General features: G+C 42.7%; 1 protein-coding gene across 2 annotated transcripts in view; it reads left to right on the plus strand.

Moving 5' to 3' along the window:
* Nucleotides 1-2,533: 2,533 nt before the first annotated feature.
* FHL5 (four and a half LIM domains 5) overlaps nt 2,534-17,723 on the plus strand; it is a 30,332-nt gene continuing 15,142 nt past the window's right edge. The window contains exons 1-3 of one of the 2 annotated variants that reach the window (XM_083493863.1): nt 2,555-2,805; nt 7,126-7,329; nt 15,335-15,514. In XM_083493863.1, the coding sequence (XP_083349989.1) occupies nt 7,309-7,329; nt 15,335-15,514 (201 nt within the window). In that variant the 5' untranslated portion in view covers nt 2,555-2,805; nt 7,126-7,308. Of the gene's footprint in view, nt 2,806-7,125; nt 7,330-15,334; nt 15,515-17,723 lie in introns of both variants that reach the window. The other variant, XM_083493864.1, reaches the window with a different exon arrangement.

Here is a 17,723-nt window from a genome sequence, read left to right on the forward strand (position 1 = left end):
TTTACTTTACACCGTGTAATTGTACAAATCACGATCCATTCTGAAGCAGACTTCCTACATCAGAAACTGGAGAGCAATAGATGACTGAGAATCACAAATCAGTTGTTTTAGAACCACATGGAAGCTGCAAGCAAGCTAAGAAGCAGGCGTCTGAAGTCTCCAGTATGCCCTGTGTCACCACCATGACCTACAATATTCAGCCTATATGGAATTCTAAACTGGGAGTGGCAGCAGGTTAACCAGTGACCCACAATGGCTTTCCAAATCTACTACATCCTGAGTTGCCAATGTATGCTAAGGATACGCCTCTATCCTGGCATTTGGCACCTGGGATTGGTGTTTTCAGGACACATACCTGTTTTTAATATTGAATTTTAAATTGTTGTAGCCTGCCCTGGGACCTGCCGGTCAACGGCAGATAATAAATTTAATAGTAATGATAATAGTGAGAATGATAGTGGCTAGAGTTGGGAGTCCAACAACAGATTTCCCACTGCTGTCCCTCACTGAGCCTCCAATTGCAGCTTTGGTTCAGCAGATAAAGCAAATGATGAAAGCAGGTTTTTGTTAACTTTTGGACTATGGCCACAGCCTTAAAAAGTTGCATGCCTGCCAGAGTGGGTAGGGAGAACAGGGAGTACTTGGCAGAGAGAAGCAGATATACTTGGTCCGGAGGTTCAAGTTTAGAAGTGAATCCATTGTAGATTGATAAGGCAAGGCAAGAGATCAGAGACAGAATGTCAGCATAATCCTGTGTGTTTACCTCTGCATTAGAGCATATTGCAAATTTACCCAGGTATGAGCCTAGTGAGGCTTCCACCAGTTGGCGAGCCAACATGATACACCAGGGATGGGCAACTTCAGTCCCTGAGGCCAAATGTGGCTCTCGGGGACTCTACCCGGGTTTCAAAATCTCAGGTCAGGAGCCCTAGAAGAAGAGAACAAGAAGAAGAGTTTGGATTTGATATCCCGCCTTTCACTCCCTTTAAGGAGTCTCAAAGTGGCTAACATTCTCCTTTCCCTTCCTCCCCCACAACAAACACTCTGTGAGGTGAGTGAGGCTGAGAGATTTCAGAGAAGTGTGACTGGCCCAAGGTCACCCAGCAGCTGCATGTGGAGGAACCGGGAAGCAAACCCGGTTCACCAGGTTACAAGTCTACCACTCTTAACCACTACACCACACTGGCTCTCTCTACACTGCAACCTCCTTGAGGGTTACTTTGCCTAGCTTGAATTTATCCTTAACTCTCATTGCTCTTTTTGCTTGCCTGAATGGAGGATCAAGAGAGCATGTAGAAAGAAGCCTGTTGTGCAAAGGTATCTTTAGCATCCTTTCACTTTAGCCCCCCCCCCAACTTGGCTGGTGTGTGGCCTGCAGGAACTGAAAAGGGGCCTATTCCCCCCCCCCCCATATGTGGACCTGCACTTCAGGTGCAACAGAAGCAAATATTACCTATACTTTCCCACTACTATCCCAATATACCAAGCTATAATCTAATCCCAAGGCTGTGGAACCTATCGTATATCTGCTTAGAATGCTTCCTCTTGATGGTTGCTGCTTCAGAGACGAGTCCCAAGGACGCTCTATGGAGTGTGGGACATTATTGCAGTCAAATGAACAATCCAGATAGGCACGTGAAGGGCCTGAGGCTCACAGAGCTGTAAAAATTTACTACAGAGAACTCTGTGAGATCACATCCTTTGTATTAGCAGGAAGCTGGCCCTAACACTACATACTTTCTGCCTAGGCATTTCTCTCTTCTTCATGCTTCCAAGCTGACTTCACCAGGCATGTCAGCTCTGCAGCTCAGAAACCATTTTTGAATGTACATTTTGTACTTTCGTAACTTAGTAGTTAGGGACACAGGTGATGCTGTGGTCTAAACCACAGAGCCTAGGGCATGCCGATCAGAAGGTCGGCAATTCAAATCCCCGCAACGGGATGAGCTCCCGTTGTTTGGTCCCTGCTCCTGCCAACCTAGCAGTTCGAAAGCACATCAAAGTACAAGTAGATAAATAGGTACCACTCTGGCGGGAAAGTAAACGGTGTTTCCATGCACTGCTCTGGTTCGCCAGAAGCAGCTTAGTCATGCTGGCCACATGACCCGAAAGCTGTCTGCCGACAAACGCCGGCTCCCTCGGCCTATAGAGCGAGATGAGTGCGCAACCCCAGAGTTGTCTGCAACTGGACCTAACGGTCAGAGGTACCTTTACCTTAGTAGTTATTAATCTGCCTTCATTTTGCTACCATAATTGCTGCTTCAAGACCTAGATTATGTAAGTAAAGGCTACTTTTAGTTCTTCACAAAACAATGTTTTATCGTTTTTAAGCCAGCATTAAAGCATCCTGGATTATTGCTTCTAGAAGATTAAAGAAGCCTTGTCAGCTTCCAAGTTTAAGCTACAAAGGATGGTACTCTGCTGATGTGCAGCTGTCATAACATGGCAAGCGCAGTTAGGGGCGGGGCTGTTCTTGTCTGCCATTTGTGACTGTTAATATTTTCAGATTTTGAAACATCTCCTCCTCCTTTCTGAAATATAAGAGCCCTTCATGGTCCTCCTACATGCTGTGTGTTTAACTCCCAACACAGACAGTATATGACAAAACAGCAAGAGACCCAGCTGTTTGAGGTCTAAAGGAAACAGAGTAATCTTCTTGGCTGCCTACTGCAGAACCAAGGAATCCCATAGGAGACAAAACAGATCTGGCAGGCTATGCTTGTTTCTCTTGGATCCCTTTCTCTGAAAATCTACAATCTTTTCTCATCCTGTCCAAGCATCAGAAGAGGCAACTGGTAGAAAAATGTGAGTATCTGAGTAACTTACATTTCTAGCTCTCTAATATATGAAACTTGATTATTTAAAAAGTTGTTCACAGCAATATCAAAGATATTCTCACTCACAGCTGCCATAATGAGAGAACATAATGGAGAATTTCAGGTTCCTCTCCTCCCTACAGTTCTGTATGTACCGTATGAAAGTTAAGATTTCGCTATACGGCCAAAGAAAGGAACTCACATGGGGAATAAAGAATGGATGAACATTTTAAACTTGGGAGAACTAACCGGTATTAAGATTTGCTGAGAGATTATGTGGGTGGTAGTAGTTCTAACAGAAGTTGCAGTTTGCCTACTTGCTATCAGGTCATATGTTGTCAATGTTGTGAAATTTGGGTTACCTAAAAATTATGAATCATTCCTATTATTAAATGTTCTATGTTGCCTGTGTGTGTGTGTGTGTGTGTGTGTGATTTTTCAAAAAAGTCTCCATATACTATTTTGTGCTGCCAATATGACGGCAAAATTAACGAAGCAAATTCAAGCAAACTCAGTTACTTGTACCAAAAAAGAAAAAAACTGAAACAGTTGTTTGGAGGGGTGGTGTGTCTGCTAAATGGTATAATTCTTAGAAACAATTTGTGGTTAAAGTAATTATATTTACAGTTCACCTGCCATTTTCTCCCGCCTACCCTTCCATTCAACATATCTGCTATGCAAAGAAATATTATGACGTTTTTCTCAGATTCAAGTCCTCCATGCATGCGCTCTATGGGGCTTAGTGTCACATAAATGTGCATAATAATGCGGCCTCCTAGGCTATTGTCAGTGAAAACACATAATAAAGCTACAGTCCTAAATACACTATCTGGAAGAAACTTCCATTCAAATGGAATGGTACAAATCAATGTGTATAATCAGATTTATAAGGCATGTTTCATTCCTTGTAGAATTGTGCAGTTTGTTTGTTACTCAGCTCTTTTCTGTTGCACTTTCCACCCTTACTTTTTCTGGCCGCATGAGCCTTTAAATCAGTGCTGGCCATCCATAGTATTTTGATCTTTTTTGATCAGTTTGTGCTCATGACTGTGGATGTGCTAGTGGAGAGAGAGAGGTCTGACACAGGAGCCTCGCCTCCATCCCATACAGTGGCAAGCTCAGCCACCATCACTATTCCTAATACCCTTATTTCCCCAACATTACCCCATCCCGAATCAGCAAATCCCCTCACATTAGAATCAATGGGGAAGGGGGAAATGGTTCATTCCAACCTGGTTGCAATGAGTCAGCAGGGCATTCAATGTGGAAATTTCTTCACCATGTATGTGTTCTCATTCTCATTGCCCCTCTCATGTATGTGTGTGTGTGTGTGTGTGTGTGTGTGATATGTATATATACAGTGGTACCTCGGGTTACATACGCTTCAGGTTACAGACTCCGCTAACCTAGAAATACTGCTTCAGGTTAAGAACTTTGCTTCAGGATGAGAACAGAACTTGTGCTTCGGCGGCGCGGCAGCAGCAGGAGGCCCCATTAGCTAAAGTGGTGCTTCAGGTTAAGAACAGTTTCAGGTTAAGTACAGACCTCCAGAATGAATTAAGTACTTAACCCGAGGTACCACTATATATATATATATGTGTGTGTGTGTGTGTGTGTGTGTGTATACATACACACACACACACACACACACACACACACAAACACAATTGCTATGCCCATCTTGTATCAGTAAACATATAAAGGAAACTTTCCTATAACTGAAGGTCATTTTATACAGTACTATTTAATATCCCATACTCATTTTGCATTAGGAATCTGTTTAAAACTATCGATTAGGATGGTGAGGCATTTGAACTGATGCCCTGTAATATTTTTTTTCAGTCTTCCTTGTTTTAACAACATACCCCCCCCCCAGCTGTTCACATGCTTTCACTGAGAAGACCATTTTCTCACATCTGGTCTGTTCCTATCTGATGTTTGTTCTCGTATTTTTTTTCATATCATACAATTGCTTGACATTTCTTAACATATCCCTCCCCCTGAGCTGGCTGGAACAAATCTATCCATAAATCTGTTACCACATTGCTAAGAATTTCATTTTGCTGCCATCCAGGTCACTAGGATTGAGGCTGCGTAATCTGTAGAAATCTAAAGAAAATGTTTGCTTTGTGACATTGACCTTAGGAAAAAGCAAGCTTGTTTGAAGATGGCTCTGATCATCAGTGACCTATGCAATACTCAGTCTCCCAATTTTAGGGTCCCAACTGCTCTCTGTGTTTTGTGTGTGTGCACAGAACTCTTGAGCACCCAAGCATTCCCATTCACTTAACTGGGAAGGGACAGTTCTATGAATGCATCATTTTGCCAGCAAGAGACTCTGCCTCTCACACTGAAGTGACTGGGGAAATCCTGGTTGCTCTATAGGCTTCAGAGCCTCTATGCTTGTATACAATATTCCTGTGATATGCAGACTTTTATTGTATGATTCTTCAAGGTTCTTCTATCAAGACTAAACTCATGGGGGTAGACAACAACATGAAAAAGCAAAGATGCCAGCGTAGTTAGCAGTCAGCTATCAGCTATTAGAGGCAAGAAGCCTGCCAGATGAGAAGAACAGCATCTAGCTGAGAGTTCTCAGAGAACTCAAATGTGAAATTGCTGGTCTTCTAGCAAAAATATGTAATGCTACTCAGGTCACTCTCCATCTCTGATGACTGAAAAGTAACCAATGTAACACCAATTTTTAAAAAAGTATCCAAGGGGGTTCCTGGAAGTTACAGGCTGGTGGAATATAATATTAAAAATAAAATATGCAAGCGTATAAGTATTTATTTATTTAGATGCCACCTATCTGACTGAATTACCCCAGCTACTCTGGATGGCTTCCAACCATTATAAAACCACAGTAAAACATATATAAAATATATAGAAGAACAAGCCTTGCTGAAGCAAAGCCAGGATGGTTTCTTCAAGGGTAATTCTTTCTCATGAACCTATTAGAGGTCTTTGAGAGTGTCAACAAGCATATAGATATTGGTGATCTGGTTGACGTGTAACTGGACTTTCAAAAATCTAGGGTTCTGTTTTTCTTTGCAAAACTAGGTCAAGTATTAATAGAGTGGGAAAGAAGACCACCAAGCAACCTTTTAAGGGCTTTACACTATTTGGTATATTATGCTCTATTTTTGTAAGGTTTTATTAGGTCACCCAAAATGATTGGTTCATCTCAAAAATAATTTTTAAAAGCAGCAGTCTATTTTTAACAATTTGTAAGGTAAAGGTAAAGGGCCCCCTGACCATTAGGTCCAGTTGTGACCGACTCTGGGGTTGCGGCGCTCATCTCGCTTTATTGGCCGAGGGAGCAGGCGTATAGCTTCCGGGTCATGTGGCCAGCATGACTAAGCCGCTTCTGGCAAACCAGAGCAGCGGACGGAAACGCCGTTTACCTTCCCGCTGGAGTGGTACCTATTTATCTACTTACACTTTGACATGCTTTCAAACTGCTAGGTTGGCACGACCAGGGACCGAGCAACGGGAGCTCACCCCGTCGCGGGGATTCGAACTGCCGACCTTCTGATACGCAAGCCCTAGGCTCTGTGCTTTAGACCACAGCACCACCCACATCCCTTTTAACAATTTGTAAGTTTTGTTAAAATGGGGTTATTAGGCTTTAAAGATCAAAGGCATGAAAGAGAACAGACACTTGGAAATGGATTAGAATTGTCACAGAGCAGGAAGGATCAAGGATGCTCGACACAGGCACCTTAATGCTGCAGCATCCTTTGGATTTGGAACATCTAGATCATGGCAGCAGATGCTAGGAGGGGGCTGCATTCTAGTAGGTTGCTTTGTTAACATGGCAATTCTAGATTTGATATAAAATGTTAGAAAGCCTGAGAACAATTGATCAGATGGGCTACTGACCCAGAATAATATTTATAGCCACTGGTTCTACACATGTGTAAGCAACAATTCAGTGACTCACTGTATGTTCGCTGTGTTTGGAAATAAGGCAGACAATGAAAGAACCAGACAACCTTTGTAGTCCAGTAATGTGCGTAGCGCCAGGTCTTTGGAGTCTTTCTTTATCTGATTTACTCAAACACAAAATATAGCTTCCAGCAAAATTAAAGTTAACATGTTTCTCTAGAGATTAAGATCAAAGCAGTGGAAAAGATTCTATTTCAACAGCATGATGTTCGCTCCCTTATCTATAAACTGGGGGTTGGGGGGTCAGAAGACAGCAAGTGTAGGAAGACGTCTGTTAATCATTTTGATGTGTTGTCTTAGAGAATGTCCACACTTCCACTTGTTTTGTTTTTTCTTCCGCTTGTTCCATGCTTTTTAGGCACAGGTCGGAGAGGTTTTTCATTTGCCCCACCACTTTCCCCAAGGAAACCCACTGTTTACCTCTAAATCGGAACAAACGTCAATCCGAAAACTGATACTTGCGACAATTCGGCAGGAAGCAGATGGTTTTCTCAGGAAAAGCTTCAGGGCAAACAAAAGCTCACACCTGTGTCTAGAAAGCATGGGAAAAGCAGAAGTGTTGGTGAGTCCTTCGAGTCCTATACCACAGAGCCTTGAATAGACCTTTAATGAGCCACTCACTACTCCCTGTTTTCTCTTGAGTCTCACAAAGGTTCAGGGAAAGGTACAAGACTGGACCACTCCGCAGGGGTGCCATTTTAGATTACAGTAAGAGAGTGGACAGAGCTGCAGCAGGGCACTCCATACAGGGCAGACACAACCAGCATTCTGTGTTTCCCATTGCTTATGTAGTCAAAACAGCCTCACACACTCAAGGGTGCGGGGAGGTATTCATCAGACCTAAGAGAGAGCCTTTAGGTTTGCATCAAAACAAACAAAAACTAGGGAGGAAAAAATCAGGGGAAAATTCACCACCACCAAAGTATACTTGGTGGTGTGCTCCTAGTTGTAAACCTTACAACAAATTTGTAAGTGAAGTCTTCCAGAGAGGAGGACTGGGGTTGAAAGGAAGTGGCTTTCCTAGCTAGCCAGTGAGTCCATGGAAGAGACAAGATTGGAACTGAGGAGCTCCTGGTTCATAACACAGCCTCTTAGCCAGTATGCTCCATCAATTTCATATGACCTACTTTCTTCCCTTTTCTTTTTTAAAACCAGGACCATTAGTTCTCCTCACTCGGTATTGTCTATGCTGATTGACAAGGGCCTCAGTTAGCAGTTTTTCCAAGCCCTTGCTGCAAATGCTGGGGATTGAAGCAAAGATCTTATGCACACATTACCTAACAGTGTAAACTCTTAAGATGGTCTTCCTCAGGGGTAATAGTTTAATATTCCACCACTTTGGTCCCTTTGTGTTCCCCATTCAAACATCTCTCTACCTGCTTTTGTTTGACTTAAAAGCAAATAGGCAATAGTTTTGAGCATAAGATGCTCGCTCATTTCTGGGATTGCTTTGATGGATTGTATTGTCGGTCATTTTAGATAGCAGGCCATTTGACACAGTCGTAGACACAGCAAATCACTTTGACACGAAGTTTTGTAGTATGCAGAGACAAGGAATTTTCCACTGCTTGTGCCAAATAAAGTAGTCACTATTTTTGGTCTGAGATCAGCATTCCATCTTCCTCCTCTTCTTATACTCCTCCTCTCTGACATTCCACAAACCCTGAGGGAATACAATTAAAAACTCAAGAGTTCTCAGCCATCCACTCATTTTTAGCAGGAGAGTCTAATATATTAGTTACATGTTCTCATATCTGTGTGTGTGAACTGAGGGCTAGATAATAGTTGGTATTTCATAAACCATTCTATTCCCAAACCAGCTCAACACAGGAAAAGTGGGTGGAATAATCCAAGCATTATATAATTCAGAAGTTTTTCTCAGCATTAAAAATCATTTGCAAACCCATACTGGTACATATTGATTTTGCCCATAGCATTCCAACTTCCACCGCCCACCAAAAGGCTCTTTTGCATATGCCCTACTGAAATGAGTGGGCTCTCCAATGAGGCAGCCTTCGCCCAGCTTGTGCCTTCTGGATGTTTTGGACTCCCATCAGCCACAGCTGTTGGGAAATGGAGTCCAAAACATCCAGAAGGCATCAGGACAGTGAAGGCTAAAATAAGATATGTGGGGGGAAGGAATCCTAGTGGATTGTGCGAGGTGGGTCAGATTTATCTTGGCTACGGCTCTGCTCATTTTGCTCCTTCAAGGTTTTCTTCTCATGAATTACTCTGATTTATTTGATCAGTGGACTGGAAAGGGTTGTGTGCAGGATTAAAAAACAAAAACAGCAGCTTCTGGGAGCCAGACATCATGAAGGGTAATCCTTGAAGGAGGGGTTCCCTTGGCAAATGGTCACCAATCACCTATTGGTAGAAAATCCTCACCTCCTTTTTCCAAAGCACCAACCACTTGTCTGCTGCATCCAGAGTGTTGCTAATGTATAGCACCATGTCCCCAGATTGATGCTATGTGTGAGGGTATGTGAATCATAGCAGCTGTAGCTATGTGGGAGTCAGTGTGGTGTAGTGGTTAAGAGTGGTAGACTCATAATCTGGTGAACCGGGTTCGTGTTTCTGCTCCTCCACATGCAGCTGCTGGGTGACCTTGGGCCAGTCACACTTCTTTGAAGTTTCTCAGCCCCACTCACCTCACAGAGTGTTTGTTGTGGGGGAGGAAGGGAAAGGAGAATGTTAGCCACTTTGAGACTCCTTAGGGATATCAAATCCAAACTCTTATTCTTCTTCTGTAGCTACATGGTTGTGCTTGGAAGAAGGGATGCATCCACATGGTGACAAGATAGTACACTAGTGCCATATCTAGGACAGAGTGAGGCAGTCACCTCAAGCAGGTGACTTGGGGGTGTCATGAACAGGCAGCAAATCGTTAGGTTTTAATTTGTTGTCGCATTTTTACTGCCAGGGACAGGCCTATGGGTGCCAGCATCGCTTGAACGGACCTGGGCACATTGATTTGTAGGGGACCAGAGGTGGCCCAAGACATTTTGCTGCCTGAGGTGGAACAGAAAATGATGTCCACCTCTCCAGTCTAAGTCAAAGTACATGGTTCCCAAGACTCTCACTCCTCTTTGGAAGTAAAACATACTGTAACTAAAAGCTAAGTCATGGACACATTGCTGCCCTTCATGATACCGAAAATTAGTCATCTGCCTCTGCCTAACTGTAGAGTCAGTCCTGTTGGGGAGATGTGATTTGAGATTCCATCTGAGGAAGCAAATTATCTTGGATTGGCCCTCTTCCTTTCCATTTTGTTCTATACTGGTCAGCACTGATTTCTTGTTTTCTAGTACCCCACAAAGGGGCTCATTTTTTAAGTATACAAGCTACTTTACACACATTTTATCCTAACTCTGTTCATCCCTATATTTTCTTACTCTTCAGCCAGTCTCACACCTGGGGCAGCATGCATAGAGTCCTTTCAAAGTGTGGTATTCAGCTCAGAGTAGAGCCACTGAAATTACCATATTTTTCGCTCTATAACACGCACCCGACCATAACACGCACGTAGTTTCTAGAGAAGGAAAATCCGTAGGCATGCCACCCGTAGGCATTCCCTCCATAACACGCACAGACATTTCCCCTTACTTTTTAGGAGGAAAAAAGTGAGTGTTATGGTGCAAAAAATACGGTAATTTAGTCATATTCATTCATTCCAGTGGTACTTCTCTGGGTAAAACTGAGTTGAATTCCCATCAATGTGATTAAAATTCTGCCAAGCACTCATTTAGGACTAGGGAGCTGAATTCAGTTCCCTTTCCTTCTTTCCAACCAAACACCTGATCAGCAAATTTAAAAATAAAAATCTATGCATGTTGCTTTGGAGCCACCATTGTGGCTCAGGACCAGATCTGAGGAATTGGAGAGCTCTGATTCTGAAGTCTCTTTCCACCATTTGGGGAAGGAAATCTCATGAAGCAGGAATTCTCTAAAAACCAGTTGGTGGGAATCATGTGGAGAGACTACTGTTGCACTAAGATCTGCTTTCAGACTTTCCATGATCACCTGGCTGGACTAGATTGGTCTCCAGCTTGATCCAGCAGGGGTCTTCTTAAGCTCTTTCATTATGCTGTGTTGTTTTTTAAAAACACAAACAAAACAAAATGTTAACAAGGCACTGAAAAATGAACTTGACCATCATGAAAGGCACTGCAGAAAGTATTTGGCAGAAATATAGTTCTGCTGTGAAAGGGAAACAGTCGGGTAAAGCAGAAAGTTCAGGTTGTACACTATCATCAACCATGTCAAATATTGCATCCTCACCACAGGTGGGACAATAGCACTACAGTCCATACCTGAGAGAATTGTGCTGCACTTGTGGATACTTTCTCGGAACCGGAAATAAATTGGCATCTTGCTAATTGAATCTTGCTGGCATTTTCCTTGCTGAATGGAAACAAAGTATTTAAATTGCAGGCAACAGGAATGATAATGGAATGTAACACTTTAAAAATAATTCGCTGGATGGAGTAAATGGATGAATTGTATTATCAGATTTAAAAGCTAAGTTTGAATAGTATATTTTCTTTCTTTCTTTCTTTCTTTCTTTCTTTCTTTCTTTCTTTCTTTCTTTCTTTCTTTCCCACACATGAAAAGCTTTTCATTCTATTTTGTCTAATTTCAAATACCATGATAAGATACCATGAGTGCAATGGCAAGTTGGTAAAATTAGATGTAAGATACTGGATTTGGGAACTGTAAGGTTTACCTGGATTGTTGTTGTTTTTAGTTGTTTTTAGTATTCCTTTATTTTTAAGACAAAATCAATGAGAGAGATATATACATACGGGAAAAGAGGCTGAATTAACCCGACAGATACCTTCTTTGTATGTAAAGTAGATCTATCTTATCCTGACACTTACCGGTAATAAAATGTTTTTCGGGTGGTAAAAAATGTTGAAACACACAGAGGATTTCTCTGCAGTATTTCTAGTCATTGGGTATGTTTCACCAATATTTTTACACTTATCTGGTGAATGTGCCATTAGGTGAGGACTTGCATATGTGAAAGAAATCAGCCCCCACAGAGCACTGCTTTCTGTTACCTGACATCCCTTGCACAAAATGTTGTGCCCACCTCCCACTGAGGCAGTTAACTGGTTCAGCTGAAGGACACAGAGGTTTGCGTGAGCCAGTAATGAGATGTCAAGTAGTGCTGGTGCCTGAGTGAATCAGCCCTGAACTAATGCCCTTTATATTTTTACACACAGCAGCACATACACGCTCATGCTCTTTATAAACAAGACTGAAATGGTTGGGTTGAACTATTTAAAGGTCAGACCATTACAGAAAACCAACTGGCCAAGTGGTCAGGCTTTCCACCATGGAATTGTTCAGTCTGAGTTGATGGAAACCTGGTGATATTTTATTTCTTGCTGCAGATTCTAGTCTACTTGAAAAAGCCTTTGATCTCAAGTAAGGTTTCCTGGCATTTACTTGGCCAACCTGGTGGTGGGTTGGTTGTCTGAACTCATCCAAACCCACCCTCAGTTTCTGATTATGCCGCCTCCTATGATTCTTGGCACCAAACCCATTACTTGCAGCTAAATAAACAGTAGCAGATGTCAAAAGCACTCAAGGCTGGTATTTTTCTCCTACATAAGTGCTAGTCGCTTAGTGTTATAAATGACATATTGACTCATTGCTTTGGCCAGAATGACATCTCAAAGCAAAACTGGGCATGGGATTGCTTTGGTCAACAGAACTCGAGTTATTTTTGAATTCCCTCCTTCCAAACAGTGGTCAATCATGTTGCTTATAAATGGACCAGGGGTTTAATCACTAATAATTACCCACTATTTACTTGCCATCTTTACATGAACATCAGGACACCTGCAAACTATGTGACAAAAAAATTAAGTTGTTATTGGTCATTTTCCCCTTCATGATGCATAGGTTAAAATGATAAAGGTGTCTCCACATGTTAACAGTGTAAGCTACTGCATAATGAAAATCACTTTGTTTGACATTATATTCTACCCCATTTCTTTAAACTATAGATGTAGCTTATCCCAGCTATCAGTAGGTTAGGTACCATATTTTTCGCTCTATAAGACGCACCAGACCACAAGACGCACCTAGTTTTTTGGAGGAGGAAAACAAGGGGGAAAAAATTCTGAATCTCAGAAGCCAGAACAGCAAGAGGGATCGCTGTGCAGTGAAAGCAGCAATCCCCCTTGCTGTTCTGGCTTCTATGATAGTTGCGCAGCCTGCATTTGCTCCATAAGACGCACACAAATCTCCCCTTACTTTTTAGGAGGGGAAAAGTGAGTCTTATAGAGCAAAAAATACGTAGTTGTTAATGGAGTTAACTTGGGGGAGGGGGGCATGGTGGGGTATCCCTTACCACAACCCTGTGAGGAAATATTCTGAGAGTGATTGACTGCTCCAAGGTAAGCAAATGAGCTTTTTGGATGAGTGAGTCAGAAGACCTGGTTTTCCTGCATCCAAATGCAACACTCTAACCACCACACCACACTGGTCTCCTTTTCTTCAGATTTGGGAGCTAACTATTTGGGGAATAGCCATAGCTTGCATATGCAGTACATTCAGAAGGTTCCAGGTTTAATCCCTGACATCTTCAGGTAGTGCTTGGGTACGGCTGAGAGAGACTCCTGCCTGAAACCCTGGAGAGAACTGCCAGTCATTGTAAACAGTACTAAGAAACCTGGACCAGTGGTCTGACTTGGTATAAGGCAGCTTCTTACGTTTCTGTGTTGAGAAGCAGACACTACTTCACAATACTTACTTTGCCACACAGATATTGGGAGGGAAATCACCACACAGTGGCTCTTCCAGCTGAAAAATCAGTGTTGTGTGTTTCTACTTCTATAACACAGACATTGTCTCAACCAGTGAAGCTTGTTTCTATATCTTTATCTATATCTATATCTGCATGCAAAGAGAAACCAGACTTATTTACCTTGGGACATGATTTTTCACTTGGGGCAAGAAAGAAGCTGACCAAATTCCCAGACCAGTCCATGGCCCTGAGGAAAGAGACACCAAACCTTGTAGGGAAGAGGTCATAGCTCAGTGGGAGAACACATGACCTGCATGCTTGGGGTCCAGAGTTCAATCCACCATATCTTCACTTACAGGATCTTAAATGGGCAGATATCTGTTTTTCCTAAGCTTGAAGAACACTGTTAATCAGAGCCGACAAACTGGAATTGGATGGACCAGTCATCTGATTCACACTATAAGGCAGCCATGTATGTTGAGACAAAATAATACGCCACATTATGGCCTGTGATTTAGCATATGGAGCTGAATATAGGAATTGGGAGCTGTGCGTAGCATAAAAAATTAACCAATACTTTTAATACTCTGGGTTACCCTTCTCATTTAGTTACTGTATGCTGAGACGTATATGCTAGGAAAGTGTTACTGTTGTACCAATGATATATAATTTTCTTTTCAAAAACAGCTTGAAGGATTGCCCCACGCCTCCATAGTTCTTCTCCGAGTCCATAATAAACCATGCACTCTTGACATGAGCTGCACAATAACATGAATAGAGAGAGAATTCAATGAATCCAGCAGATGTTTAATGGTCAACTTCACTGGGAACTCTTTGGCTTCTGATCTCCCTGATTCTCAGGAACCGTGTCCTAATTTTAGTAAAGTCCTTCTGGGTCCAATGGGCATATAACAAACCAAAATAGCTTGCCTACAAACCTGAGAAGATTTTTCTGCTGTATCCTGAACTTTGAGTATTTATTCAAATGAGTTTTCCAAGAACAGAAGGATGAGCAGAATCAGGTTTCAGGCTTGTGGGATTTGCTTTGTTTTTTTCTAGAATCCTAGGATTCACCAACTGGAGCCAGGTACAAAAGACATACTCTTTGGCTGTGTACACATTACTGGTGTTTGCTGTGGCTCTGGAGCACTCCTACCCCTGGCTTTTGAGTCCGTGTACACATGGTGTTACCCACGATGCAGAGCTATCCTGCAGTTTCTTGAGAAATATTGCTGTTTGGTTTGTTTCCACCCAAACCAGCTTTGATCTGAAAGAAAAAATAAGCCACATTTACTTGACAGTTAAGCTGAGGCGTGTACACTTGAGACAGCCATTACACATGCCAGAGGTGCCAACTTGCACCAGAGATTGAGGGGCCGAGCGAGGTGTGCTTGTGATGACACATGTGTGATGCCATGTCATTGGGAGGAGGCTGAGCATGGCTTCAGTGGCTGGTGGCTCCTCTCTCAGGTTTGGCCTCCTTCCATGATAGGAGGAGGAGCTGGCTACTGAAGCCATGCCACACTCAGCTCCGCACTCAGCTTACTCTGCCCCTCCCAAAAGATATTGGGGGCCCCAAGACAGCTCCACCCCATGATTTGACGTAATGCATACTCTGTTGGTGTAGATTTGAATAGCACTTTTAAAAAATATAATCTGCATATGATTAGGTGCTGGATTGACTGACTTTTACTCTTAGCTCATAGGAGATTATTCACAAAGACCTTTTAATGCAAGGATGTGGAAGTTCTGGAGAGTCATGTGTGCTGCAGTTCCAAAGATTCATTATAGACAAATTTCTCCCTAGAAACATCAAGAAGAATTGAAAATGGCAAGTGATCAGTCTGCTTGCTATCACTGCATGGCCTCCCTTTGTGGAAAGAGATACGCCACGAAAGAAGACAGTGCTTACTGTGTGAAGTGCTACGACAGCCTGTTTGCTAACATCTGTGAAGAATGCAAGAAGCCCATTGAATGTGACTTCAAGGTAAGTGTTGATTTGTTTCAGAAGCAAAACTGTTCCAGTGTTATTCCAAGCTTTGTGGAAATAGTACATATAGAGATCATAGGGGCACATGTGTTGCCCTGCCTTCAATGTCCCAGTCGGTTCTCTCCGTCCCAATGCATGAAAGCCTGAAAGATATTTCTAAGAGCAATCAGCTGAATGTTCTTAGAAACTTTCCTGCAATTGGGAAGGCTGCAGTGATTGTGAGGGTAGGATCATAGGCATGTTCAGCTGAATGCTGAAAGAACGCTGTACAGATCTTCCCACAGCCAGACACCTCTGGCCCAGTTGGGGCCTTCAAATACCTAAATAGAGCTACACTTTCCACATGAAGCAGAGTTCTGGGTGTTTGCTGAATGCTCAAAATCAGCAGTTAACTATAGAAACAGTTAAAAAAATTATTTCATTTTATTTATTTACTATTAGGATTATTAACTACTACTATGTAGTTACTAGGAAGCAGTCAGGTCCAGGGGTCTGCTACCTTGAAAACTTCAGGATTATTCCTCCTAGCAAACTTCATTAGCTCATGCCTGCCATGTTGGAAGTGGCAGGAAAGAAGAAAAGGGGCTCCTCATTTATTGAAAACCACCCACAGGCTTTAAAAAAATGTTTTCATTCAACTCAGACATGAATCTACCATGATCAACAACTAATGATTGTGAGCCATGAACCTATGCTCCTTTTCTGACATAAGTGTGGGGCAGCAGATGAAGTAGAGACTTTGTTTGGAGGGGTTCTGACTGCTTGTGACTCACCGCTGCCCAAGATATAGCACTAGTATTCATTCTTGTTAGATCGGAGATGAGGTTTGAATGGTGAACTGACTGAAGTGCTTGTCTACAGAATAAGGCTGAGGCATTGATATGTACACCAGATTACCTGCAAACAAACATACCCACCCAAATCCATAGATCGGTATAATGCATCCATAGATACAGACAGGAAGGAACAAAAAAGAGAGAGTATATTATTAGTTGGGTGGAGGGGTAGGTTGTATGTCTGAGCCTCCTTCTAATTCCTGGACCCAGCACTGCTTCAATTCCTGGCATAGCCAGGTTAGCTTCCTGGTAAAGTACTGGCCCACTAATTATGGGCCATAAGCTAACAAATAAAGGTAAAGGTCCAGTCCATTAGGTCCAGTCGCGGACGACTCTGGGGTTGCAGCGCTCATCTCGCTTTATTGGCCGAGGGAGCTGGCATACAGCTTCCAGGTCATGTGACCAGCATGACTAAGCCGCTTCTGGCGAACCAGAGCAGTGCATGAAAACACCGTTTACCTTCCCGCCAGAGTGGTACCTATTTATCTACTTGCACTTTGACGTGCTTTCAAACTGCTAGGTTGGCAGGAGCTGGGACCGAGCAATGGGAGCTCACCCCGTCATGGGGATTTGAACCACCAACCTTCTGATCGGCAAGTCCTAGGCTCTGTCGTTTAGTCAACAGAGTGGCAAATGGGGGGGGGGCTCTCTCAACTCGCTGGTATGTAGAAAGACAAAGGCCAGAGGTGAGACTTGATTTTTGTGAGCTAGAAGCTAGAAGCAAGGCTGCAGACTGGGCAGCTTGGAGACAGAACCATGCCTGCTGGAATCCAAGACAGTGGCTATGGGAGAAGCAAGACCCCCTTGGGTTTTTAATGCTGTGAACCCCTCTGTGTAGGCTCAGGTGGTATATATGTATAAATAAAGCACATATCATAAAATAACACCACAGTCTTCACTGTCCCTCATTCCAAAGGAAACACAAACCCTGGGTAAGTGCCTGGAACCCCTGGGATTTTGCACTGCTCAGAGTATGGGGTGGTGCACAACAATATAACCTGTGACATTAAACTTCTATAGATAAATGCAGGTTTTTAATAGTTTGCAGGCTCCCTACAGACCCAATGGGATGGGTTCCATCCATCATTTGAATTCAGCAGCTTAATATAGAGATTTTAAACTGCATTAACCCTCAGAGTAATGTCTTCGCTTCTTTAATATCTGGGTTTAAAAAGTGGGGGGGCAGTAAGTTGTATTATTTTAACAATTCATTCCAGAGAGATTTCCTTTTCTAGCCTGGGCTTAATTCAACTGATAAGATCGAGGGAAACCTTAAAATAAATTCCACTGACAAATAACCAGTGAAAAATGACTTCCCCTTGGTCTGTATTACAGACAGCCTCCCCTGTAACTGCTAAGATTCGCAGGGA

The sequence above is a fragment of the Podarcis liolepis genome, assembly GCF_965112155.1.
Source record: "Podarcis liolepis genome assembly, chromosome: 3".
In the NCBI taxonomy this organism is placed as follows: Eukaryota; Metazoa; Chordata; class Lepidosauria; order Squamata; family Lacertidae; genus Podarcis; species Podarcis liolepis.